The 27,403-nt window shown below is 40.9% G+C and overlaps 2 protein-coding genes across 2 annotated transcripts; one reads left to right on the forward strand and one right to left on the reverse strand.

The window, feature by feature from the left end:
* Positions 1 to 5,959: 5,959 nt before the first annotated feature.
* grxcr1a (glutaredoxin and cysteine rich domain containing 1 a) lies at positions 5,960 to 9,856 on the forward strand. Its single transcript, XM_004545814.3, has 4 exons — positions 5,960 to 6,479; positions 7,500 to 7,739; positions 7,841 to 7,906; positions 9,515 to 9,856. Exons 1-4 carry the CDS (start codon positions 6,078 to 6,080, stop codon positions 9,692 to 9,694), a joined length of 888 nt encoding a protein of 295 aa, XP_004545871.2. The 5' UTR covers positions 5,960 to 6,077; the 3' UTR covers positions 9,695 to 9,856.
* Positions 9,857 to 14,035: 4,179 nt separating this feature from the next.
* On the reverse strand, positions 14,036 to 26,375 carry slc30a9 (solute carrier family 30 member 9). Its single transcript, XM_004545815.4, has 18 exons — positions 26,253 to 26,375; positions 25,763 to 25,915; positions 25,466 to 25,663; positions 25,206 to 25,253; positions 25,001 to 25,100; positions 24,688 to 24,780; positions 24,464 to 24,546; positions 23,391 to 23,449; positions 21,435 to 21,502; positions 20,610 to 20,768; positions 19,749 to 19,884; positions 19,631 to 19,670; positions 19,480 to 19,551; positions 18,498 to 18,605; positions 18,240 to 18,405; positions 17,811 to 17,940; positions 16,840 to 16,953; positions 14,036 to 15,960 (listed from the first exon to the last, which is right to left on the reverse strand). Exons 2-18 carry the CDS (start codon positions 25,872 to 25,874, stop codon positions 15,916 to 15,918), a joined length of 1,731 nt encoding a protein of 576 aa, XP_004545872.1. The 5' UTR covers positions 25,875 to 25,915; positions 26,253 to 26,375; the 3' UTR covers positions 14,036 to 15,915.
* Between the last annotated feature and the right edge of the window lie 1,028 nt (positions 26,376 to 27,403).

A 27,403-nucleotide genomic window follows, 5' to 3' on the forward strand; every position in this document is an offset into this window, starting at 1 on the left:
TTCATTTTGAGAGACAGAATATCAACTAAAAATCATGAAAAAGCATGTTACAAACAAAAGGTCATAAATTGAGTTGCTGTCATTGAGTGAAATAAGCATTTGATTCCCAAACAAAAAATGAAGTAGTACTTGTTGGAGAAACCCTTGTTGGCAAATGGTGTAGTTGGTCACCAGATTTGCACACATATCAGGAGAGATTCTGGCCCATTAGTCTTTAAAGAAACTCTCTAAGTCCTTCACATTTCTTGGCTGTCACTTTCTTCAGCCACCAGTCTGGAGACTGAAAAGGCCACTCCATGATCTTAATGGGCTTCTTCTTTAGCCCCTCCTTTGTTGTCTTGAGTATGTGTTTTGTGTCATCATCATGCTGGAAAACCATCTTCAGTGTTCTGGCTGAAGGAAGGAGGTTCTTGTCTGAGATTTTACACTATATGGACCCATCTATTGGCACGTCAATGCGGTGAAGTCGTCCCCAAAGCCTAACTTTTCCACCTCCATGCATGGATCACGTTCTTTGGATCATACTCAGCACTTCTTTACCTTCTAACACACCAGGCTGAGTTAATGTCAAAGAGCTCGATTTTGGTTTCATCTGGCCACATCACTTTCTCCCAAGCCTTCTCTGAATCATTAACATGTTCACTGGCAAAGTCCTGTACTTGCATTCTTGTGGAAGGTCTATAAACTTGTCCTTGACGTCCTCTGACAGCTCTATGGTCTTGCCTATGGTGGTTAAAAGGTTTATCTGTAATAGATTGGTTGATTGACTATCATCTGTGCACCACATGGGCACACAACTAGAATTCTGGCTGGTTTGTAGGGGTTTAAATCCTTATTTCACTCAGTGACATATAAATCAATTTATTACTGCGATGTGTTTTTTCTGGATCCTTGGTTGATATTTTGTCTCTTAACAAAATTAGAGCTTGTTCATTTTTTTTTTTTTTAAATTGAGCAAACTTAAAAATTTAACAGGGACTTAATCTCAGGTTTTAGCTTTTAAGTTTTCATAATTTTTCTTTTTGCTGAAGGTCATACACTCTGATCAGTGGAAATTTTCAGTTTACTTTAAAAGCCTTTTTCTGGCTGAGGTAGTTGCATGGCTTAAAGACTTGCAGTGTTGCTCTACCAGCAGACCACTTTGATCCAGATTGAAATACCTCTACAAATATTGGAAAATATGCGATGAGATATAGTAAAAGTCATCGATGCCCCTTAGAATAACAGTTTGGTGAACCTATTTTGATAGACATCAGCTTCCAGCATGCTTTTTGGTGACTCTGAAGTGAAGACTTTGCAAGATAAACATGGCCACGTAAAGATGATGCACAGCCAGCTATCTGGAGTTTGGCTAACTGACAAAATTCTGCTACAACACTACAAACTGTTCAGAGAAATGTTGAGCAAATGCATTAAAAAAAACATGCAGAAACAGGGCTGTCTCTGGCTGCTGCTGAATATAACATGACAACTATACAAGTCCTCGCTTTAACTTAAATCAGAAGCACCTGATAAGCCCCAGTAACCTGTCTCTAAAAGCCTCGCTGTCACTTTCCCTGCATCAAACTAAAATGAATTTGTAGTGTCCTCCAGAGATAGCTCACAAAAATCATCCTGAATAACCAGCTTATAAATGATGATGTGTGTAAGCCCCTATCTGGGGGCTCTTTGCTTCTGCAGGAAAATACTTTGAGCCACTTTGCTGCTGCCTAGAGAGAAAATACTAAGGCCGCTTAAACCCTGCAACAACTTCACTGGATCCTATCCCAGAAGGTATTAAAAAGGTATCGGTGCTTACAGTGGAGGATAAAAAAGAGGATATTTTCCTCACTGGTATCTTCACTATATTTGTGTAAGTAACCCAAATTAGGAGGAAATTTAAATCTTTATAAGAGTTACATCCTTACACAAAGAAAACTCGTTGAATGAACTGTCTTTCAGGTACACTTTAATTAAAATTTTGTGCTCTGAAGCAATAAAAAGAAAGTTGGGATCCACTGATTTCTCTCTTTTTTGTTTGTTAAAAGTTAAAGTTAAAGTTAAACGTCTGCCTTCCCAGGTTACATCAGTCCAACACCTACACAGCTGGTCTGGATCAGTTTTTTCATCACTTTCTATCACGAATTACCGGTCCCTGTGTGAAGACTAATCAAACCAGGAGGATGGATGCAGCTGCAACCTGCAGCTCTATCTTTCATTCCTTGCCTACAGCTCTTGAGGGCGTGATTGGGCAGAGTGACATTTAGCTGTAATTAAATTGCACTCTGCCCCCTTGTGGATGTTGATCTCTAGTCGGGGAAGGGGGAAACGGTTCATTGGCCAACCACTCACAAGTGGTGAGTCACTGCATAGTCATTTGACCTGCTCACTATAACTGATGATATCTGGCGTACATCCTGTCAAACGATACGTTTAACGAACTGTAGGAGTAACTTACAGACAATCTCCAACATAGTTTTTCTCTCTGGCATGAGAGCTCAGTACTGCAGACCAGCCATAGACTGAGGTAAACATGAAAGGAAATCATGCTGAATATTCATGTTTATTCAGGACGCATGGAAGCCATTTTTCACCCCGCGCCGTTTGACTTTTCCCACTTAGTAGCAGGCGAGCCGACAATCAGCAGTGAAATTAGAGAGCGTTACAGTATTAATCCTTTCAAATGACTTTTTTAATGGCAGTAGAGGTGGCTGCTGAGGTTATATTAGTGCTGCTGATGAGCCAGGCTGAGAGATAAGCTCTTCAAGTTGAATAGCCTATCACTATCACAGTGCTCTCCTGTCTAAATGTGGCAAAGCGTGATAAAATGGCTGCTTGACACAACATGGCGTGGGCATATTTAACTGAATTTCAGATAGGCATGCCCCCTCCCTGCCTTTAAGGAGGCAAAAAACATGGTAATGTGTTTAATTAATCTTGAATCATCTAATATTGTAGTGCCTCTTTTGTTGGCAGGAACCCACAGAGGACTCTTTTGTTTCAGGTGAAAAGCTGGTGTGTAGACATAGTGGTGCTTAAAGGCGCAAACAAACCAATTCAAATGAAAACTATATGTAAATGGGCCTTTTATTACAATTAAAAGAATAGTGTTTAAGTAAATTCAATTCAATATTATTTACACAGCACCAAATCACAACAGCAGTCGCCTCAAGGCGCTTTGTATTGTAAGGTCGACCCTACAATCACACATACAGAGAAAAACCCAGCAAGCGCTTTGTTGACAATAGGAAGGAAAAAACTCCCCGTTAACAGGAAGAAACCTCCGACAGAACCAGGCTCAGGGAGGTGCGGCCATTTCGGGTGAGAGAAGGAAGACAGGATAAAAGACATGCTGTGGAAGAGAGACAGAGGACAATAAATTTGACCTATTTAATGATCGTAACCATAAAACTCAGATTTTGTTGAAAATTATGAATTTAGACAAAAACTCTCATCTGAACCATGACCTACTTTTCCCAAAGCATTCAACGTTTGGATTATGTCCCCAAAATGAAGTTCAAATCCAGTTTTTATTGCTGAACCTGGAACTGTAAAATATTCTGTAAAGTTTGTAAAGTTTGTCCTCTGCTTAATCAGTGCTGTGTATGTTTTGGGCTGTAGTTAAATGCACTGTGAATATTTTCCTAATAATTGTTTAACACTGTTTACGTGGGACAATAAGATCCTAAAATGAAAAAAAAATGTTACCTCAGTTAAAAAGATGTCTGTGACTAAATAAAAACAGATTTAATAATACATGTTTGGACCACTATGATACACAGAGAGCAGTCTGGTAAGTAATCCTACATGTGGACAAAACCTTTGTCTCCAAGAAAACATCGCAGGGTTCCTTTAACTGACATCTTCACGAGTCTGGAGTCAAATGACGCTAAATCCAAGCTGTTGCAAGGGCTGCTTTTACCACCTGTACTCATTAGCAGTGAGAAAAACTAAAACTGACTAAAACGGTTCACACAGATGCCTCGAGTGAAATATCAAACCGGCCTAACTTGGAAAGAAAACGTGATCGAAAGCCACCATGAGAAATGCAGGTTTTCAAGACACTTACGGGTGAAAGTCCAGGAAAGGTAATGATCAGAAAATCTTTATCTGTTAGCAGCAATAATTTACAATACACCTACACAGGCCACACTGTAATAGCTGCAGTGATGTGCTTTTAATAAAAGACAGTTTAAGGGAGAGTCAATAAAAGCTGGAACCAGAGCCAGACCCATAAAGCAGCCCCAGCCTCGGGATGCCACTAAATATTAGTTTGACACATTGGACTTTCACAGATGGATTTTCTCCAGTGATTGAAATGAGGTGGCATAGAGTGTATTTGTGTGTGTGGTTGTAGCTCTCACCTGAGGGGCCAAACTGGAGCACTCAAACAGAGTGGTGCTGTCACCGCTGCAAGCTGATGCGTCACATCTCCAGGGACCCGCTTCATCACCTGTGACACAGAAAAACTGGCCGAGACATCTCAGAGGACATGTTGCTGTATTGAGTCACCGTGACACTTTATCGGTCTTCCTCTTCTCTCTGCAGGCGCTCAGTGCACGAGGAATATCCACCTCGGTGTCACTTCACCTCACTTTAGGATGGCAGAAAAGCTCCAGTATGTTACTGAAACTGGAGTGACGCATTTTTCAGAATAAGAGTAGAACCTGGCCTGTAAAATTGTGAATACTTGCAGAACTACTGTGTGCATTTGAATCCTTCACCACTTCACTGGTTTATCTTCACATATACATTTACAGTTGTTACTTTTAGAATACTGTTTGATTTAGTCTGCTATATGCAACTTTGGCAACTTGTTCTGAGTCTATTCGGCATTTCCACTGTAAAACATTAAGTTTAAACTATACACAAACATATAAAGTAAAAGTAAAAAGGTATGCTTGAATAAAGTGCATTGTGGATTTACTGTTAACACAGTTCAGTGTTAAAGGAGTTCAGAGAAACCAGAACAACTGCGAGGCTTCGGATCCGCTAATAATGTCAACATGCTTGCAGCATCTGCTGATTAGGAATGTTTGCTAAAGTTTTTAAGGAATGTACTGTTGTGTTAGTTTAATGACTTAGTGTTTGTTTAAGCACGCGAAAGGTTAGTCTGAAAGAATTTTTATCTTCTTTTCTCTTTTTCCCATTAAAAAAACATTTTATTTTTTTTAAAAAAATTTACATAATATTGGCATAAGAATAACTGCTGGGACATCACAAAAGTCAGAGAGATTAATCCTCTGGGAACCCCGAATCAATTTATCCAGCTGTTAAGATGTCACTCTCTGGACAAAAGGTGTGAAAGACTCAATCAAATGTGTGTTTGGGCTTTTTTGCTGGGTACTTGTAGTTGTTTTACATGTTTTGCATGTGTATAAAACCAGAACACAACCCTCATTACAAGCTGTTACGACCTGGCTCAAAAGCCGCAACATAAAAAAAAGGAGATGAATAACAGAGTGTGGGTGAGAAGCGGTTTCATCCTAAAATGGAAAACCAGGTTGGCTAAAATGGCTGGTGCCACCAAGGCAAAGACTAGTGCACTGCCGGAAAGCTTGCCTCAGGTATGCTTTTATCCACACCTGACTAGGTGTGGCCAATTAGCACCAGCTGAAAACACTGAGACGATTAGAAGCTGCAGAGGGACGTAACACAAGCTTGTGGGAAGAAAGTAACGAGATAACTGTAATAAATGTTGAAATATTGGCTTATCTGATGCAGACAGTGTCAGCTGTCATTTCATCTCAAGAGGGGGAAATGTTTGTTTGATTAAAGCATATGAGGTTTTCTGTCAATGTGCTGTTGAAAACTGTGTAAATTGCAATGAATAATTCAGAGACTACGATCATTTTACTTGAGACTAGCCTGGTAGGTTGCCATGGTAGAAATGCATGTATTATTTACAGGTTGTGTGACTGTTAGGCAGCTTACAGGCGCTCAGTTGTTTTTAGATCTGTTCAAGCTGCGAGGATTAAACGTGGTAGTAATCCACGGGAAACAAAACAGTGTGTCTGAGGCCTACATTCACCTCCGCATGAGTACGAAAGAGCTGGACTACAGTGTTGTGGACCATGTGATGTGGCAGAGGGTTTACGATGGAGGGGACAATGGTGACGGCGGGACAGGAGAAGCCACAGAAGCGGGTGAGGTTCCGCGTGGCTTCGGGGAACAGTGGCCGGGTGCTAAAGGAGATGTTCAAAGATGAGGGGCCTTCAGACTCCCTGGATTCAGACTGCACCAGCAGCTCTGATGCTGAACGAGCCAGCACCCCCTCTACAAGTGGAGATGCACATGGACACGTGTTTGGATACCTGGGCTCCGAGCTGGACAGTGAGAATGAGCCCGACGACTTGCTCGTGTATGCAGGGGCCACCAAGGACTGGATGTTCACCACCAAAAGGGTCAACATACTCAGCAAAAATGGGACTGTGAGAGGTGTCAAGCACAAAGTCAGCGCAGGTCAGACGCTGTTTGAAAATCTTCCTAATTCCAACAGTGTAAGTACATGTGAACGAGCCTGGGTTAATCGAATTGATTTAACTTGTTGCATTTTTACTCGGACGGTTTTTACACGAGTTCCCGTCGGTGTCAAGTCTAGTTACAGGAAGGGGCAACATGTGTGACCAGGATGAAAGCTTAGAATAGAGGACAAGGTCACAGAACAATGAAAGATTGATGATGCATTTCATTATCTGTTTCAAGAGAAACTAATCAGATTAATGAATTCTCAGAACTTTGCTTTCTAGTATTACTGGACTGTTTGTTATTCTGAGGTATCACCTGGCCCGTATATTGATGCAAAAGTGAAAGAAAGAAGGTCATCTCTACCAAACTATTCTCTGTAAAGTAGTATGAGGTGAAGACACAGCGTGACCAGACTAGATTATGTTGCTTATCCCTCTTAAGTGAGATTATCTTTCTCGTAGAGTGTGGTTTAAACGTGAATCAAGGCAGAACAGCCTGATCTGAGCCCAAAGGAAAGGGTTCAACAAGTACATGTACAAGTACAAGACTTTGTAACTATATAATTTATAATTTCAAGTTCAACAGAGGAGAATTAAAATAAACTTTGACCAAAAAAGTTAATGCTGATAAAATAAAATTGCTATATTGGACAAGTTTCAAGTCTCCGAAGTGTAAATTTATTTCAAGGCTGTAAAAAGACTGTAATATATAGCTTTCTGAAACATGTACCACTATTAAGTAAAAAAAACCTCATTTTGGGATTAAAACTCCTTGAAAATGCCTCATTTGTTTCCTCTTCATATTATTCTTCCTTATTTAATAGCAACAAATAAAATGGTAAGTGTAGCTGCTGTTAATTTCGTGAAAGATTCTTGGAAAATGGCGCCAAGTATGCTAAATACTCATGTATATATATCTACACAACACAGGAAATACCACTACATGAGATACAGTACAGATACAGAGTGTTCAGAGTGGGATGGATGACTTAATCCACACATGGTTTGAATAAAAACTATGAATCCTTTAACTTTATTTGTGCTTCCTCGTAGATGGATTTATCCCTGGAGTTTGGGCGGATAGTCATCTACACTACGAGTTTCCGTGTGGTTAGGACGACGTTCGAGCGCTGCGAGCTGGTTAGAAAGATCTTTCAGAACCACAGAGTGAAGTTCATGGAAAAGAACATCGCGCTGGACAGTGAGTACGGGAAGGAACTGGAGGCGCGTTGCAAACGTGTGGGAGAACCTCCTTCGTTACCAGTCGTGTTCATTGATGGACACTACCTTGGGGTCAGTTCTCTCCGCTCCTGCATAATATTACCTGAGATCAATGTATGATACATCTGCAATGACTTAATTAAAGACGGAGGATTACTCTTTTTAATCGGCAGGGTGCTGAGAAGATACTTGGCATGAATGAATCAGGAGAGCTGCAAGATCTTCTGACAAAAATTGAGGTTAGTTCCTCTCAGTGTGCCTCAGAAATCACAATGTGCATAACAGATTTGACTGTGAAGTGAACTGCTTCATTTGGCCCACACAGATGTTACATTATTTAAATGCTGCATTTTAGATTTGCCTGAATGCGTATAATATTAAATCTTAAGGTAATCACATTTATAATGAATGACTGGATTTCTTTGGTTGAAAGCCACTGAGGTGAACACATACAGATGCAAACAGCAGCACAAAGTTCCCCAACTAGCAATGCCATAAATAAAACACAAGTAAACTGCATTGTAAAACATGCGTGCACATCAATAGGCAACCATTAATAATGGAGGTCCTGTTATTGATTCTTTCAAACACATCAACACTGAGCAGATGGATTTGTAGCACAAACTGAACATGTACCAACCATTACTGCTTCACACTGAGCTGCAGCACATTCACTGGGCTTTTTTCAGAGTACAAACCACAAACAAGTGAATACAAAGCAGTATCGTGACATTTAAGCCATGGATACAGTCACTGCATGGTATTAAACAAAAGTATGCAGCTCCGAAAGGTCATGCATGCAAAAATCTGTCCAGAACTGACCACTGACATGGCTTGATTCATATCTGCAGCTCTGCAGCTGAGCAATTTGGAAAGGAAGCTGTGTTTAAAATAATATTATTATGCTTATTTTCCTTCTATCACACATTGAGAAAAGAAGGTTGTTAGCTCTCACGCAAGCCCATTAAATATAAAACTAAAAGCAGGAATAAATTGGCAAAAACTCTCCTGCATAGGAGAAAATACCCAGCAAACATGCCTGTGTGGGCACAGAGTTGGCATCTGTGGGTGAACTATGGGGCAGGCTAAACCCACACTTTCTGGGGCTCCTGCATAAATTTTCTATATGTAAATCCACTATGGGTTGCCCACAGAAAACCCATGTGGGCCCCATGTAGTCCAGTCCTTGTGGGGCCCGTAGTAGTTCTGCTCTTTTGGACAGCCAAAAGGAAATTCTTCTGGGCTGTGTGGGTCTGCCCACAGTGCTCTCACGCGGGCCCAAGGGGGCATGTTGCTGGGTAAAAAAAGCAAACTGTATTCATATGTTGCTTTTCAAGAAGAAACATCCAATGGAAGAGAGTTTGACAGCTTAGGAGTCACAACCTAAAAAGCACAGTCTCGTTTTGCTCTTAACCTGGATCGAGGTACTCCTGACAAGCACTTATTAGTGACTTCAGAGACCTTTTGGTTTCATGTTGATCTATCAGTCATTGCTAAAAGCTCAGGTTTTGTACAAGTTAGACAAAAAGGACATGCACCAGACCTAACATTAGGTAGGAGTCAAAACTTCTTCTGCAGATGCTCAATCACATTGGTATCTGAAGCATGCGAACACTTAAAGCTGTTTCTTATTGAGCTGGCTACTTGGGTTTTAGTGCAAGTGTGCAGGCCCAAAATCTCCTAGCAGAATGTTGCATCGTATTAAAATGAATATTGTTATTTATGTCAGATGTCAGTGTGTTTAATGTTATGCCTGCCTGGTGTAATTTTATTAATGGGTAAGTTCTTTAGTGGTAGTCAGTCCTGTTTGTATTTATTATTTAAATGAACCTGTCTGTCCGTTTTAGAGGGTACAGCATCCCCAGACGTGCCAGACCTGCGGGGGCTACGCCTTCATCCCGTGCCCGATGTGCCATGGCAGCAAGATGTCTGTGTTTCGTAACTGCTTCACGGATTCCTTCAAAGCCCTGAAGTGTACTTCGTGCAATGAGAACGGCCTACATCCGTGTGCGAGCTGCAGCCAGTGAGGGTGTTAAGTGCCTGAAACGACATCACTCCTTCTTTCCTTGGGACCCTACAAAGGGACTGTAATAATACGCAGGCAGTGAAAGTCCATACAGCAGGACTCTTTCTCCAGGGCCATTGTTAGCAAAGATTTGAATTTGTAATAAAATCTGTGAATTCATGGATTTTGGTTTTGCTCGTGTGTGCATGTTGAAGCATCATTTGAAGGTCACAAGTTTAGGTTATTGCAAAATCCTCATTCAAAGATCTTTGTTCGAATCTCTAAACAGGCAGTCAAATAGGTCCACTGAGGAGTCATGAACTTGCTTCCTCTCTTGCAAGCCTAAGCTTGTTAGTTAATTAGTGAGGAGGCCCCTTCATTAACAATGCTCTCATTACATAATCCCATATCAGACAGAGTCCGGGATAACAGACACTCAGCACCAGGAGTGAAAGTCAAGCGCTCAGTTTGCAGCCAGCAGAAGGCAGCAAACTGGAACGTTGTTTACAGGCAAGTACTGTTCAAACCTAGCATTAAAAATTCATACACAGTACTGTGCAAATGCTTCAGGCACTTCAGATGTTTGTACTCATGGCAACCTCGAACATAAAGAATTACCTAAACGACTAAGAACATGGAGTTCTGTAGAAGATGCTCCAGCCCCAGCCATGAAGTCTGTATGTTGACATGAAGCACAGTTTACCTGTGTACTATACTTTGAAGTTACAGGTATGGAGTTTCTTACCAAGAACAATATATATATATATTTTGGGTAATTGTCATACTGGCAAGCAAAAGGACGACTGAGACTCAGGTTTGTATCTTACAAAATCTTGACACACCCTTCTTTCTTCATAATTCCTTCCACCTTGATGAGATTCCTAGTTCCACATGCTATGCAGTGTCACCACAGCACGGTGTCCTATCACTGTTTCACTGTGAGGACAGTGTTCTTTGGGTTCTACACATCTCCCTTCTTTCTCCAAACATAGCAAGGCCAAAGTGCTCTTCTGATCATCTGACCAAAGGATGTGCTTCCAGTATGCACACCCTTTCTCTGGTTGTCCTTAGCATACTTCAGTCTGGCTTGAAGATATCTCTTCTGCAGAAATGGAGTTTTTCTTGGTCTGCGAGTCAATCCCTGTGCAGGATTCTAGCGATTCTCTTCTTTGAGACTACAATTCCACTTGACTAAGTCACACACCAGCATCTTGGCAGCTGCGCTGGGGTCTTTAGACACATCTCTCACTAGTTTTATTCCCAGAGTCTTTGAAGTCTTTCCTTTCCCACCTCTGCCAGGCTTCTTCTGTACTGTGTGGTTCTCTCTGAATTTCTTGATGATGATACTCACTCTAGTTCTTGACACTGACCTGACTTGACCCTCGGTTTTAACATCACATTACACACAGTAGTTTGTGCTATGGCTCAATAAAAGGGTCAGTTTTTCAATAATATTGACCCTAGTAATTTTTATATATTAAGAAATAATTCTGTTATTGTGTACAAATCAAAATAATTCCTGCTTCACTTCAACCTTATGTTAAACCACCTTTATTTTATCGGCTGCCCGTGACAAACAAAAGATTGGAGCAGTTTGAATTTCTGTGTGGATCCTTTACATATGCTGACCTCATTATTTAAAGCTCTGGCGATCCATCACAAACAATAGCTTATGTAGCAACAGGGTTTGTGCTTCTCATGGTTTTACTATTCTAGTCACAGAGCTAAGTAGATGATTAGTGGAAAAATCAATATCAATGTTTAAAGAGGGCACTTTTATAGCCCATCTGAAGGTGTTTCTGTATATTTACTGATGAAAAATAGCTGGAAATTTGGGATCTGTGATCTTTTTTGTGTTATATTCCATGATATTACATACATTAAAACAGAATTTTATGAGATAATCATTTTGCATCAGTTCAGTGTAGATGCCAATGTAGAACCAGTTCCAGGCGTTTCCTTTTACGAAAAGAGCACCCAGTGCCAAAAAAGCTTCCTTCCCATGATTGCTGGGTTAGAGACTGTTGAAGTCGGAGGCTATGGGAGGGGCAAGAAATTATAGATAAGCTGGTTCTGGTTACCATAATTTTCTGCCCATGGTAACTACTGCAATTTTCCTCACATAATTTAAGGTTCTCAAATCTTTCAGAATATAGACTGGTTTTCAAAAGGCGCCACAGCAGAACTGGCTCCACACAGGCACCGTCATGATATCAGTAAAACTAGGCAGGCAAAATGTAAGTAGACATAAACCTCACCCATATTCAATGAAAGCATTTTAACTACATTTTTGTGCAGTGCTGATAAATCTACAAAACCCTCAAGTTGTTTAGAGAACAGACCCTGCTGTTTATATATATATATTAAAAACCTGATATATTTGGCTGTGAGCATGAGGTTTATTTGGCAGTAAATCAGATGCACTGGAGCCTACATGTTAAGAGACTTGGGTTCATGCAGAAGCAGCACAATCAGATGGTACTAACAAAGAAATCTGGATAATTCAACCCAATGAGCTCTTGATGTGCACACGTTTTAACAGTCCGACGTAATGCAGTGCATGTACGCCTTTAACTAAATTAGCATGAACCTAAAAGACACAGCTCAGTGGCAGATCACATGCAGTCCTCGCAGTTTGTGTTTTTAAACGGATGATGTCATTAGTTGGCTGCCATCCACGGGGTCAGGGAAACGCAGTGCCCGAGCCGCACAGCTCTCTATGCTGTCATAGCCCTGTACAATGCTGCTTGAACATGATTAGACAAGGCAGCACTGTAAAGAGGCTAAAAGCGTAGAGCAGGGTGATGATGCTCATCCGCCATGAAGACTTTTCGTGCCATCATACGCGACCTGGATTATTCTAGATGCTCCTCACCTGTGATTGAAACAGCAACCAAATCGATCATTTGGGGGGGGGGGGGGGGGCGTCAGAAAGAAAAAACACACATTTACGCACACACAGTGGGCCCGCGTGAAAGCAAATACACAGTGTTGAGATTTTCTGCAGGAGTGATGAGAGATGATTACAACGCTACGTTTGTTGAATTCAACCCCGCGCTGAAGAGTAATGGGTTTCGGGGTTTTGTAACCACAGGCTTGTGGTGATGGAGGAGAGGCTTCATGAAAATCTGAGACCCCAACTGTGCAGGTTAACTGCGCCCCCATCTGTGGGTTGATGGAGGCGAGGGGGGGGAAACAGGATACATCGAAAATAATAACATAAAGCAGCTACATTTTTTCTTTACGTTTTTGTTTTAAAAAAAAAGGCGCCGACAAGATCTGTCTGTAAATGACTGAAAGCGGCGATGTGGCGTGCAGGAGGCTGCGAGAGGGCTGAAGATCTATGTGCTGATCTCCAGACAAGAAAGACGCTCCTCGACGCAGGTTTCTTTTCCCTTTTAATAAAAATGAGCCGATTCAGCCCGAGGATCTATTTTTCTCTCTCTAGCTACACATGCACAAGCGATTCTCTCTGTTTGAGGGGAGACATGGAAGGAAACAGGATGGGCAGTGGCACAACTGACTTGGGAATGGTATGACGAGACATGACACCGATATGCGCGCAACACCCCAAAAATTTAAGACAACATTTAACGGTGAAAAACCTGCAAATGGAGATCGTCCGCCCTCCAGGCTCGGCGAAAAATTATTTCAGTCGAGCAGTCTAGCGTGGTCCGGCCGCGATGCTGTGCGTAATGTTTTGAACGGTCGGTCAATGCGCAGACTGGTTGGAAATGACTGTTTTTATTGACGTCAGCGAACAGGCTAGTGCCCCCCTCTCTCATCCCCACAACTGCACCATCTAATGGACTTGGGTTTACATTCCAGTCATCCATCTGAGCTTTAAACAGGAATCCAGTTCGGGGAAAAACAATGCTTTAAATTCTACGTTTCTAAAAAGCAAGATAAACACATCTGGTGGTGCCTTTTCCAAGACCTACAAAGTTATTTAGGTTTTTTCCGTGTGTGTGTGTAAGTGTGGAGAAAGAAAGTGTGGAGCTTCTACAAGCAACACCAATGAATATTGGCACAGCATTCAAAACAAAAGAGAATTCAAACAAACGACACAAAAGGAAACCAAAAATAATTTAATAAATTATCTCATATTCGTCCCATGTCCTTCAACAGTAGCGTCATCGTTATGACCCAAGAAGAAACAGTTCACAATCCCCTTCAAAAACACAGATCTGCCTTCCCAACCGAGGCGAAATGACTCCGGCCCCCCTCCTGAAGCATGACAGCACGACGATCATGTGTCAGCGGCAACAAAGAATGACAAGCAAAAACACCGTCACAGTCCGGTTTATACAGAACAGATACATCATGAAGGAGTAACTTCACAACTTTTTCTTTTTTTGCCACATGCTCCACAGGGTGACGATGCCTGTAAGTTTTCAGCTGTTGGTGGACTTCAAGAAAAAAAGAAAAGAAATAAAAGGTAGCTGGTCCACTTGTCTTCATTAAAGATCTCTTATTTATACATGGTGGACAAGAGGCAAGGACGTTTCCACTCCTTCTGCATTTTATCTTTGGAACAATACAATCAGTCACGTGACAAGACGAGCATTTCTAACCCTAAGAACAGCGTTTAGAGATGTAAAGTCAGTGCCTATTATTGGCTTGGAAGGATGTCGTCATCAGAGCTCGTTTAAGATTATAACCCATTAAATGAAAACAATAATACAGTGCAGGGTTTCCAACACTGTATTCAAGCCCAGTGGTCCAGACCAAGTATTTCAGATTTTTCTTAAAGGCAACAGCGCCAACTGTTAGGTTAGCTACTGTATCTTATTAGGCTACCAGCTCTGCCAGCTGCTTTATACATATAAAACAGCTGTTTGAACGAGTTAGCAGAATCAAGAAGTAAAAACAAAAAGTAAAAAGACTAGGACAAACGTTACGCCTTAATACAATGTTGTTCAGCTGATATTTGATTATGTGAGCATATTTCATCTTGATCTGGGGCTCTCCTGCTGATACAGACCGTTTGCTTGCTTGTGTTTGGAGAGAAAAAGTAGTGCTAGCTGTTCACAGTTCCTCAGTGTCACAAAGGCTCCTATGCTTGTCATTCTGTCCTATATATATGGTGGAGGATCATATTAAACATGGCAAAGCTTTCAAAGAATGAGGTCGGCATATGTACAAGTAACCCCTGTGTGCCAGAAGCTTTCTTTTTTGTTTTGCTATGTATGATGACATAGCGAGCCAGTATTCCCAAAATGGCCATCGCAGGAACACAGCTCTGTGAGCAGAGAAGCCCCGCCCACACGTTTAAGCCATCTGCTGAAGGGCAGCCAATCAAAAGACTGTTAGCTTAAAGGTAACCAGGATAAAACAGCTCATTTGAGACTGAGGATGCAATGAGGGCCTGCACCAAGGCCCAGTGTAGGATACAGTCTGGCTTATTTTGAACTGTGAATCATGTAAAGCCAATCTAATGTAAAAAAAAGTGATGAAACTTTAAACCCTGACTTATCGAGCACTGCTGGTCAGGCCTGTCAACTTTTCTGGCGGAAACTCTGCAAATCCAGGTTAGACAACTTGTATTCATAACATCAAGTCCTACTATATTCACTCTACCTATTAAATATCTCAATAATACCATTTGACTTTCTTTAATCGCAATAAAAATCTATTCAACACAAATTCTGTCTTCGTTAGAGAACCTGCGGCATCGCACCGTCTTCAGTTTTGACATTAAAAGGAAACAGAAAGAAAAACCCTCTAACATTGTCTGGTCATTAAATAAGTCTGGGTTGAAATTGTAGCTCTTTGGTTTCCTTTTGCACTAATAAAGGAAACTCTGTCACTGTGGTACAAGTCTAGTAAACGACACTGGTCCTGTTCTCGGTTTTGCTTTAGACACAGACATGAGCCCACATCATGACACTTTTATGGAGGAATGTGAGTCTAAGCAACCAGCCAGTGGACTACGCTGTCGTAGTTTGTGTGCGAATTTCTAGTGAAATTCAAGGAGCCTAATGACAGCCGTTAGTCTTCTGCCAGAAACACTCGCACTGGAATGTGAAAGCGGATCTCTGGCAGGGTGAACTCACAGTGTCCCAGACTGAAGTTCGGGCATAGCTGCTCGAACACTGTCTGTGCTCATCCTTCTGGACTATTCTACAGTAAGACTTGAGAAGTTGTGCGGGTTTGTTGTCCGTGTTTGTTTTGTAGTCAGAAAGAGAGGCAGAGGCAGGCGTGGCCGTCCTTCCAGCTTTTTCTTCATGGCATTTCGGGATGTTAGAGTATCTCCAAGTCTACATGACGGACCTCTGGGTTGCGTTGCTGTAGAGGCACAAAACCAAAGTTACGCACAAACTTGACTTGCAATTCTTAATCAAATACTTTTATTTAAAAATACCATTCTATGGTGAAAACGGAGGTTTGTGGCTTATGATAGGTTGGAAGCCTGGATCACTGCGATCCTCTTCACAAAAAGCTAACAGGATGTTTTTTGCTGAAAATAATGTCTGAGTGAAAAAAAGCGTATAATTTTTCTTTATCAAACCGCCACCAAATCTATGTTTTTGATATGTAAATGCAATTCCCAGAAGCAACATTGTCAACGTTAGGCTTTAAATGAACGACACCATGGCTGGATGATCAGAAATGGATCTTTTTTGGGAGATGGGATCATGTTCGATTTCCCAGACAACACTCTTAGTCAAATTCACAAGTGGGATATTTCTTATTTCTTTACAAAATCTGAAAAGCTGCTGCAATTATTTTAACAAGGACATTATTATAATGAACTCAGTGACTGAGATATGAGAGCTCATCCTGAGTGTTTCCCAGCTTAAAACAGGAATCTGGAGGGAGTGACTACGAATACAAACACAAAGGGTCTGCATCTTCTCAATTCATGCAACAGATTCTTTTGCCTTAGGAGAACTTTAAGCATTCCCCTTTTTGCCATTTAAGTAACAAAAATGTATTTTAAACTTGAGCAAATTAAACCCAACTTTACAAAAAATGTATTAAACATCACAATACTGGTGATCCTTCTCCGGTCTAAGGCCATGACCTCTTTGGGCACCAAAAGTGTTTCGTGATGCATGAAAAAATAAAGTCATTCCCAGATTTTATGACTTTTTCCTGCTGCACTCTGTAACAGCATGAGACAAACAACAAACTAGAATAGCAAAGAAATGTATATTTCAGTACTTTGAGCTCTTTCTCCAACCGGTCCACCTCAGCTCCCAGGGTGTCGATGATGTTCTCTCCGTGTTTCAGCATGAAGTTCTCCAGCTCCTCCGGGGTTTTCACCCGCTGAATGTCCTGCAGAGACACAAACACAAACATGTAGTTTTGTCAGTAAAGATACGGGTCAACATTCATGACATCGGTCCTAGCCTGCTATTAGTGATCATTGGCTAATGCAGCTCATCTGTGCCTTCAAGGCTATAAAACATGGCCCACCTGCTCAGCCATGTGATGTCATGTGATGTCTGTCTCTTGGGTGCTTGTGTTAAATAAAACAGATTTAAATAAAACTTAGATTTTATTTAAATCTGGTGTGGTCTCCCAATTACTGTCTGAACTTTGAGGAATGTAGTGACAGCAAAAACACCATACGATAATTAATAATAATAAAAAAGTGTCTTTAACAACGTCAGATGCACACCGCACTAAACTCAAAGATTTTGTTTCACCAGTGAATGTCAAGAACATACTTGAAGCAACTGATGTCTGTGTAAAAAGATCAGTAATCACTGGAATTCATACTGAAGAACTATATGACACACTGCATAGCTCATGGCCTGCAAGGACAATAACTCCTGCAGATGATAATTACACATTTATGTGTGGAAGACACAAGAATGTGACATTTAACAGGATTAGTTCTTTTATATTTCAGGACTCAAGGTGGCTGTGTACATCTGACGTTTTTAGAGAAGTAAGGATTTCTACATGCAAATGATCATGAACTGTTTGCTCAACACGATGAGCTGTGTTCACAGGATAAATAACTTCAGGGAACAGATTAGAATCTTGTATACAGAAAAAAACTATTTGCATAGTGTTTATTAATAAGTTATTAAAGCAACTACTAAAAATAGCAGTGGCCAAACATCCAGTCCACAAACTGCTCTCATTCTGAGTACAAACATCAATACTAAAACAAGATAACTTACGTTGAGGATTTGGTCAATGTCTTGTTTTTCCAGATAAGACCGTGTCACCACGCGGCCATCGAAGTCAACTTCAGCCTTGAAGCGCACTTTACTCAGTCCCATATCAGTGGCCTTCACATCATGGATGGCCCTGCCAACAACACAATAAAACATCTCAATGGAAGAAACAGAAAAACTACGGATCTTAGTGGAGGGAATCTGCTACAACACAAAACGATCCAAATGCAAATGCAACAAATAAAAGAAACCAGTGAAACTGGTTAAAGGGTCATTTTTAATTTGAACTGCTGTTCACTGCATGTTGATTTAATCTTGACCACTTGTTTGTGGGAGGATTCAATTTATCAAAACGAATCATCCAGATTCGGAGTTAATCGAGACCGAGTTCATGTTTTGCAGTCGAGGAGGTTCGCGTGTGCGTTTGCTGACCTTACAGCAGGATCGTTCTCCAGAAACTCTGTGAGCTTCTGCACGCGCTCAGCCTGTATGGAGCGTCCCAGCAGGGCCTCTGTGTTAGTGTAGATGAGGAAGGCGGAGACTGTGCCCAGCAATGTGCCAACGCCAAGAGAGCCCAAACTATCATAGGCCGGGTTACCTGGGGTCAGCGAGTAAACATTCAGGTTAATGACTCCAGTCCAAAAGATCAGAAACATTATAAAACCGAGACATGACAACTCATGTATTTACCTGTAAGTGAGGTGAGTCCCATGCAACCAGCAGCCAGGATAACTCCCAGTACAGCAGCAGCATCCTCCAGCAGCACCACATTGGTGCTGGGGTCTCGGCTCTGCATCACTGCACACATGAAATAATACGAGAGCTTATTTATAGCTGAATTTTCAGATTTCTGACTTTATTTTGCAATATGCAAATTAATTCTGCCTCAGTGATGCCGTCTACACACAGCAAGACAAAACACACTATTTTCATTTTACACCTCATCCTGCTGTAAGTGTAATCGCAACAAAATCTCGAGTTATTTCCATACATATTTTCTTTAAGTTAAAAGGCACAATCATACATGTGGCTACTTACCAACACAAAAACATGCGTGTTGTCAAATAGCAGTTCCTAACATGGAAATCTCTAAGAGGCAGCCATAATAGCAGCTGTTTTAATGCTTTTAGCACAGGATACACTTTAGCATCCACTATGAAAGGAAAGGAGATAATTCACTGACAAGTACAGATGATCATCATGTAAATTACTGCCATGTTTTCCACAAATAGTCATAAACTGCTAATATATTGATATCATTTGATCTTTTCTTTAACACTTTCACCCTTTCAAACAAGAATGCTAAAGGCAATTATGAACCGTGGGCTAATGTAACAGAAACTGTGGGACACAGCATTTTAATCCTAATATTTATATACAGAGCACTTTTCTCAACACATATTACAATAACTGTAATATGTGTAACTCAGTTTGCACTTATTTAATCTCATTCGAGAATTTCATTGGATTATATTCACACAAAGACAAGTTAACCTGCATAATCTCATCCAAAGAATATTTTTGCTCAGTTATTCATGTTGAGATAAGATGCTTTCGTTTTTGCAGTTGGGACATTGTAGTCCCAAACAAAATGAGCACATATTTGCCACATTGACCTGGAATAAATTGTAGCGCCAGGTGTAAAGACAGATATGAACTGATCTGTACGTACCATATTCATAAAAAGACAATCCTTGCTGGCGGGCGCTCCTCTTTATCTCATTGATGGCAACCAGTAATGTGGCTGAGAAAGAAACAGATGTCTGAGAACAAGCTGCAGAGCAATATCTGATCTGATCTGTTGGTTCATTACTATAACTTACCTCCTTCAGACACCAGAGAGCCCGCCAAAATACAGTAAGCCTGCAATGAAGAAAAAAATATGTCGGGAAATGTTTTTTAAATTTGTTTTGAATAATTTGAGTCAACACAGACACTCACCCATAACAAAGACTCGATGGGTTCCGGGTGCAGCAATCCCATGATGCCGTGGTACCAAGAGAGGCCTGCTCCCATCATAAAAATGCCCACCCCACTGATGAGGGAGGCAATGTAGCGCATGTTGGAAAAGCCATATCTAAATATCAGAACAAAAAAGCAAATACAGAGCAATGGCGCTCAATTACAGCCAACATTTACTCCACCATTTTTTATGTAGAGCAATAACAGAGATGTGACACCCGCCGCAGCCTCAAAGAGTCAATCATCAGCTGAAGCAGGCACACCGAGCGACACTGAGGTACCCACAGAAGACGTTTTGTGGGCACATCTGCTCACCATCATAGCAAAAAACTCTTTTTTTTTCTTACTGTCTTCATAATTAGTTGCAATGTCATGAAACTTCACAAATAGATAGAAAACGGATAACTTAGAAGGTGGGAAAAAAGCCTTGTAGATTTATTTTGCATAAGGACACAAAACCTTTTAAATGTTTTTTACCACTGAAAGTAAAGTTATAAATTTACATAAGAAAGTTCAAAAGACCTACCTGGAGAAAATGGCTTACTTATACTCACTATGTGCATCCTCATCTCCAAAAATTTAAAAAAATGGTGTGGGTGTCTTTTCCAAATCCTTTCTCCCTTCTATGAATTATTTATTAGCAAGTATCCACATCAATGTATCTAATGTTTCTACATTTCTATACTTCTGTAGTGCCAATGTTAGTAATGTGCAAGAAAATTTAATATTTGGGTGCTGACAATATGCTGCAACTGACTTTGACACATTACTGCTTTTATTCCTTTTCTGGCGAGCACTGAACCTCTTCTTTTAATTAGTACAGGAAGGTGTAACACTTACGGGTGCACGGCATCTGGGTTGCGGACAGACTGGCTGATTCCCAGAGCGAGCAGAGCCTGGTTGCACGTGTCGGCCAAAGAGTGGATGGCTTCAGAGAACATGCTAGCTGATCCAGTGTAGACCCAAGCCAGGAGCTTGAAAAAGAAATTCAGCCCATTTCTGAGAACAGAACATAAATAAGTGAAGAGCTCACCGGGCACACAGATGTAAAGTTTCACATTTCAAGCTCAACAACAGTTCTGATTAAATTGGTTTATAGATTTATCAGGTTGCCTGCACTGAAACCCATTTCTTAAAAACTGTTTTAATCCAACATTGTGTGTAAATTGTTCCAATTTCTATTCTAATGCCTCTCAATCACTGTCATGTGCACTATGCAGTCCAGTGAGCCTCTCACCACTCTCCTATTTCATACTGATTTTGCTACATGTGACTGCACATGTTCTCTAACACAATCACCTTAACTTAATAAGCCACAGGACTGCACATGATGCATGCAGTTTCCATGCAATTCCTAATAGAAATGTGTGCATTTCTCGGGGAGTCTTTACAAGTTACTTCTCATCTGAGTTCACATGAATGTTTTGCACTTTTATTCATCCGCAGCGATTTCTGTTTTGCCGTTTGATTATTTTTGCACCTTCTGATACTTATCCAGCATACTGTATGTAGTAACCCTGCTGAGAACAGACCCGTAGCTCCTCTCTCTAATCCAATACCTCCCACTGTGTGTGCAAGAGCTCAGCAAAGCTGCTGAGTGCAGAAAGACTTGGCCACAAGACGAAAATGCACTCATGAATGAGGGAGACTGGTGAAACAACTTACATGCAAATAGCAACCATGACCACCTTCCCTGGCCCTTGTAGAAATGTTGTCCTCTGGCCTGATCGTGGCTTTATGAAAGATAAGAGACATTATTACTCTGCAGTTAAAAGGAAATAAGACCTGTACTACGAAGCAGGATTACAGGCTTAACGAGATGACTTCAGTGTTAACATATGAAGGTGCTACACCACCACTGGAACTTAACCTGAGCAGGTTTTACTCGAGATCAGCAGATACGAAACCATCACCATTCCTAGAAGATCCAGTGGCCCACAGTGTGCAGATAAAAAAGAAAAAGAGGGTCTATAGTTTTTAGAGACCATCTAAACAGTTCCCTTAAATAAACACATTCTAAGTGCAGGGAACCTATGGCCTTCAATTCTGTCCTGTTGGGATACACAGGGGTACAAAGCAGCACAGATTGAGCCTCAAAAACAAATACTGTGTACGCACCAATCTGTGCATAAATCCTGCGTACGAACAGTTCACACACAAATCAGTAATTTATTAATAATTTGGTATCTGAATTTGTTTGTACCTCTTGAACATCTTTAAAAAAAACAAACAAAAAAACCTACTTACTACTACTGATTATTACCATTATCAGTTTTTCTTGTTATTATCATTATTATCTTTGGTCATAATTTACAGCCTTCATCTAGATACACCTGCTCACATTCATACAAACACACTGGTTTGGCAGCAGCAGTTGTGTTCACTATAACATGCCTTATGTATTTAACTTGTCTTGAACCTGTGGTTCCAACATCTTTTGCTACCAAGGCTGCTGGATTGGACTTTTTACTTTTACCATTTTAAACCTTGTGGGGTGCTTCCTGTTTTAGGCAGCCCACTTTAAATCAGATTAATTTGCACAAACACAGGTAAAAACCAAAGTGACCAATTTCAAAGTAGAGCACATATACAACTATATTCTTTTTTTTTTAGTTCTTTCATTTCTGAAATGCAAGATGTATTACTGTACAGAAAAAGAAAAGCATCAGATAAATACCAGTTAAATACCAAATAATCATAAATGGCCCGCTGCTACGTGGCCACTTGAGAGGATGATATTACTACGATCGTTATTGGGCTCATATATGATTTGTGGCTCCATGCAAATTTTTGTGTGCTCAAAAATGTCCCTTTTGATACTAAAGGCTGAGGAGCTGTGACCCAACTACTCTTTGTTCGTAAAAGACACCACTAGACAACAAATCAGCAGATGTGTGTTTGTGATGGGTCTACCCCGGGAAACCCCGGGTTGACTTTGAGAATTAATAACCACCTTTGAGTAATGTGGAAAAGCTATCCTATGTATGCTGAACTTGCACTGCAGTACATGCTCTAGGTATCCAAAAACCCTAGTTTAGGTTGCTAAGCAAATAAGAAGATGTATGTATGTTGTTGTCAGGATGTAACACACTAGTAGAGTATAGAAAATACCATGACGCTCCAGACAAATGGAGAACAGTGCAGTCACTGAAATAATGTCAGCATCGTAGACTAAAAAGGGGGACTGTGTGAATGCCAACAGATAATAGGAATGTGTCAGAGATGCAGTGACCTCTCTAACAGGGGCAAAGATCAGGTAAACACCAACTGATACTATTTTATCCAAAGAACTTGGACGTGGGTAGATTAACATTACTTATCATGCTATGGACAGCTGGTAATATTATGTAAATAGTAAATGAACTGGTTCTTATATAGCGCTTTTCTACTCTACCTGAGCATTCACAGGACCTTATACAACTTGTCTCGTTCACACACACAAAAAAAAGTGCTTTATATCTAACATTCATACACCAAGGGAGCAACTTGGGATTAGCATCTTGCCCAATGATATTTGGCCTGCAGAGTGGACCAGAAAGGGATCGAACCATCAACCTTTCATTTAGTAGATGATCTGCTCTAACCCCTAAACAATTACAGCAATAGAAGCAAAGAGCTCACCTTAGTGTTTCCCCAAAAGTCTTTATATTCTTGCAACAAGCGCTGATTCCGAAAAATATCTTAAAATAAAGAAAAAAAGGGCAAAACAAAGCTGATTAGTTCACAGACCAACAAACGACAGAATCATTTCACATAAATAAAAAAAAACAACAATGTCATCATTAATACATGTTTCCACCTGCTATTTCATGGCTGCTGTTAAACATTTTGTCACCAAAAATCAAGCTTCGGATTAGAACTTCACTGTTGTGTGTGTTTACATGCATGAAGCATTTGAATAGAGTAAATCATTTTGACATGCACTGGATTGCCTGACTTTCTGGAAACAGTAGTAGTAGCTGCGCTTCCGATGATTTTCTACTTTTATCCTCACCTTGCTGCGTAGATTTCAGTTTCTCCTCTCTGCCGCATTTGTGACTTATTTTTCATCTTTGAAAGGACCTACACTGCATTCTTGTTGTGTTGACGAAACAGACATGCACAGTAAGGATAACTGGCAGGACATTTTGATCCAAAGGAGCACAGATGGGTCAGAACCTTCCCACTGGTGCATTCATATCTAGCGTTTTTATTCAGGTCAGGCTTTTAATCTTGTTACTTTTGTGCATGTGAGCATGGCTGCTGTCACTGTTAACTCCACACTTGCCTAACTCAAGGTTGACTGCTAGGTATAATTTTTAAATGTTAAGATTTAGTCCGTATACGCTTCAAAGCCACTTGTCTTTGTCTCTGAGTTTCTTTAACACTGATGGCCAGACAGTTAGTTTGTATATCACAGCTGACATGACAAATGATCTATAACATGTTAACTTTATTGTGTTAGGGTGTCCCGACAAATATTTATTTTCCGTGTCAGGCTTTGAGTGCGAAGAACTGGAATATTTCAGTACATTAGATCTAACAACGTGAGCGTTTGTCAGAGGTTTTAGAGTAATATGGTGAGCAAAAAGAGTGTACTCAGTACACTGTGGCTACGTATTCCAACTGCAATGTTTTCTATAAATTAGCAAAAAGTTTTGAAATTTCAAAGCCTGTTGAACTGTTTTGGATTAAGACCAAAGATAAAAACCTACTCTCTTGGTACTCTCTCTCCACCTCTTTCCTGAGGTTTCTCTCTCTGGCCAGAGCTTCATGGCTTCCCCAAACATCTAGTGCTCTAATAACAAAGAGAAATAACTGAATTAACAGGGGTTAAGAGAAAAATATCAGTGAAGTCTCTGGATTAAGCAGTAATAGTTTGGGAGGTGTTGTAACGTATTTGTGCTTAAGATGGAAAGCAGAGGTGTTTAACACTTACTTGGCCTCAACGTCTGAGCGCAGGAAGACAGTGAAAGCCTCTGTGTCATCATGGGGGCTGCGCCTTCTGATCTTCCGGAGTTGTTCCAAATCACTGTGAAGACGTGAGGGTAAGACTTAAGTTAGACCCATGCTGCACAAGGCAGTCCTACATTAGTTAATCACAGCAGCACACATCCTTATTAACCAAAAGAAATTTGTCTACCAGCATCTAAGTTAGCAGAAAACACTCAGCTTAGCTTTGATGATTTACAATTTGGTGCTGTTGTATAAATCAAACACTGAATGTTAAACAACTGAGGACGAGGAGTTACCTTGGTTTGAGGCAGAACTCATTCATCGCTCTGACTGCAGTGATGAAGTTGTTCTGAGTGTATTTGGCTCCATATTCCCTTTTCTTCAGGACAGCACGAACTGCATGTGACCACAGTGGGAAATTAAATTCAAGCTACCCGATCACACCCACATTCTTATTTTAAATGAGTTTAACGTGATGGAATGACAAATGTTGTTCTTTACCTTTCACTTGAATTGTCTCTGCTTTAGTCAGACCCTGAGGTGTTGCACCTATTAGAACAAATAATGTATCTTAACTGCACATTCCTCACATCATACATTTATCATTTAACTGTTTCCTACTGTTTGTGTTGACACGAGAAGCAACAAATACAAAAATATGCTTGATTATAAAGGAAAACCTGTGCACATCACAATGGTTTAAATCAAGTCTCTCAACAGCTACAATTTATGGAGCTTATGGAAATCTTCAAGTTTCTTACCTGGTGATTCTGGGGTGGCCTGTGCAGCACCAGATACAACCTTTGCTGCAGAGGGGGCATCACCTGATGGTGGTTTTGGGGGACCATCTTTACCGGTATCAGAGGTAGAGTAATACTGGACCTTGCCCAACCCTAGAGAAACTACACGGCAGTCTGGGAGGCTGAACCATAAGCTGTGTAGCCCTCCGCTTTGCCAACCTGTGCAACACAATCACAACTTGCCTTTTCATGCCCTCTCAAACAAACACCAAGCCTTAAGAGAATGAACAGATGACCTTAACGTGAAAGTCTGCTCACCGTGGCACAGCTGCGGAAACCTCGGGGGCCGCTGTGACAGGGACGATCTCTGTTGCAATGAGACCCTGCGGAAAACATGCCACGGTCTGTGGGCGGCCAGGCTGGGAAACATCCTCGCTGTAGCGGGAATCGGTACTGACGCACAGGAACTTTCTATGCAAGAGTCACAGACAGTCCGCACGTCAACGTAACCCACTTCTGACAGATTAAGGCCTCTCACGTCCACACAGTATCACCAAGCAACTACGTTAGCATGGCTGCAAACAAGCGTTTAACTGACACGGATGTCAGTTAAACCCCGTACCTGCTTGCAAGCACTCACAGAGATAACCCGGCGGTTACGTACCAAACAAGCTAACCTTGCTAGCCAACACCGTGAGCTAGTAACCCTGAGCCCTCGTAGGTAACAAGTGCCGTATAACATTTTAATTCACTTAGAAACACCTGACTAGAGCGTACATTTAAATGGAGTGCTCATAGAACCCAGTACCTTTCTGTGGTGAGGTTTATTCAGCATAATCTGTGTCCATTTTGCGAATCTATGGCCAAACTGATGATGTGAACGCCACTGTAGCTTCACAAACACACACGTGACTTGTGACGTGAAGTATTCGGCGTTGCTTTAACAGATATCGCGATATTTTACAAACCGTTGTTTGGACCATTCGTTTTGACATCTGACCAGGAATTTCTTTGAAGCCGTAGTTTGCTCTAGTATTTGATGCTTCTTGAAGAGTTTCTATGCTTCTATCAGTTTTTGTTTTCGATGCTCGTCTTGTAAATTCACCAGCAGGAAAAAATATGCTTTATGTGAAAAAGTGTTCATTTATTTATTTTATACTACAAAAAGATGACCCATATAAATCATGACTTGATTTATCAAGGGGAAGAAAAAGCTATCAAAACTTACCATATGAAAAAATACACCAACTCCACTTGTTAAATTATGAATTCACTGTGGTTAACCATATTTTTTGGAAAGCTGAGTTCAGTTTTACTAGCCACAGTCAGCTGTTGAGAAAAGGAACACAAAGGCTTGTCTTAGAAGAATAGAATAGAATAATCCTTTAATTGTCCCACAACGGGAAATGTGGTTGTAACAGCAGCCAGAAAGACACATATACAAACAAACAGTACACAGGACACAGAACAGAAACATACACAATTTTTCTTACATATTTACATTAAGGATAATGGTTACTATAAACAGAGTACAGTTATTAAATTAAATAAAAATAACTACAAATAAGAGGCAAACCAGGTTGTAGTGCGAATCGGTTGATTAAATTATTGCAGTTACAGCGCAGATGTAAACATCCACGTTTGTTGGGAGCAGTTCTGATTGTACAGTCTGACAGCTGCAGGGAGGAAAGACCTGCAGAAACGCTCCTTCCTGCATCGAGGATGCAGCAGTCTGTCACTGAAGCAGCTCTGCAGTTCAGCAACATTTACATGCATGGGCTGGGAGACTCTGTCCATCAGAGATGTTATTTTGGCCAGAGTCCTTCTGTCTCCCACCACCTGCACTGGGTCCAGGGTGCATCCCAGAACAGAGCTGGCCTTCCTGATGAGTTTATCCAGCCTCTTCCTCTCAGCTGAAGATAAACTGCTGCTCCAACACACCACACTGTAAAAAATGAC

This window comes from Maylandia zebra, linkage group LG2, assembly GCF_041146795.1.
Source record: "Maylandia zebra isolate NMK-2024a linkage group LG2, Mzebra_GT3a, whole genome shotgun sequence".
In the NCBI taxonomy this organism is placed as follows: domain Eukaryota; kingdom Metazoa; phylum Chordata; class Actinopteri; order Cichliformes; family Cichlidae; genus Maylandia; species Maylandia zebra.

Bases quoted from the DNA above. Each gene is read 5' to 3' on its own strand.
- grxcr1a (XM_004545814.3), top strand. From the start codon at position 6,078: ATGGAGGGGACAATGGTGACGGCGGGACAGGAGAAGCCACAGAAGCGG. The intron at 6,480-7,499 runs GTAAGTACATGT...GCTTCCTCGTAG, and splicing joins ATCTTCCTAATTCCAACAGT to ATGGATTTATCCCTGGAGTT. The intron at 7,907-9,514 runs GTTAGTTCCTCT...TGTCCGTTTTAG, and splicing joins ATCTTCTGACAAAAATTGAG to AGGGTACAGCATCCCCAGAC.
- slc30a9 (XM_004545815.4), bottom strand. From the start codon at position 25,874: ATGTTTCCCAGCCTGGCCGCCCACAGACCGTGGCATGTTTTCCGCAGG. The intron at 19,885-20,609 runs GTAAGTGTTACA...TCTGATATTTAG, and splicing joins AACCCAGATGCCGTGCACCC to ATATGGCTTTTCCAACATGC. The intron at 16,954-17,810 runs GTAAGTTATCTT...GTGTCTCTGCAG, and splicing joins ACATTGACCAAATCCTCAAC to GACATTCAGCGGGTGAAAAC.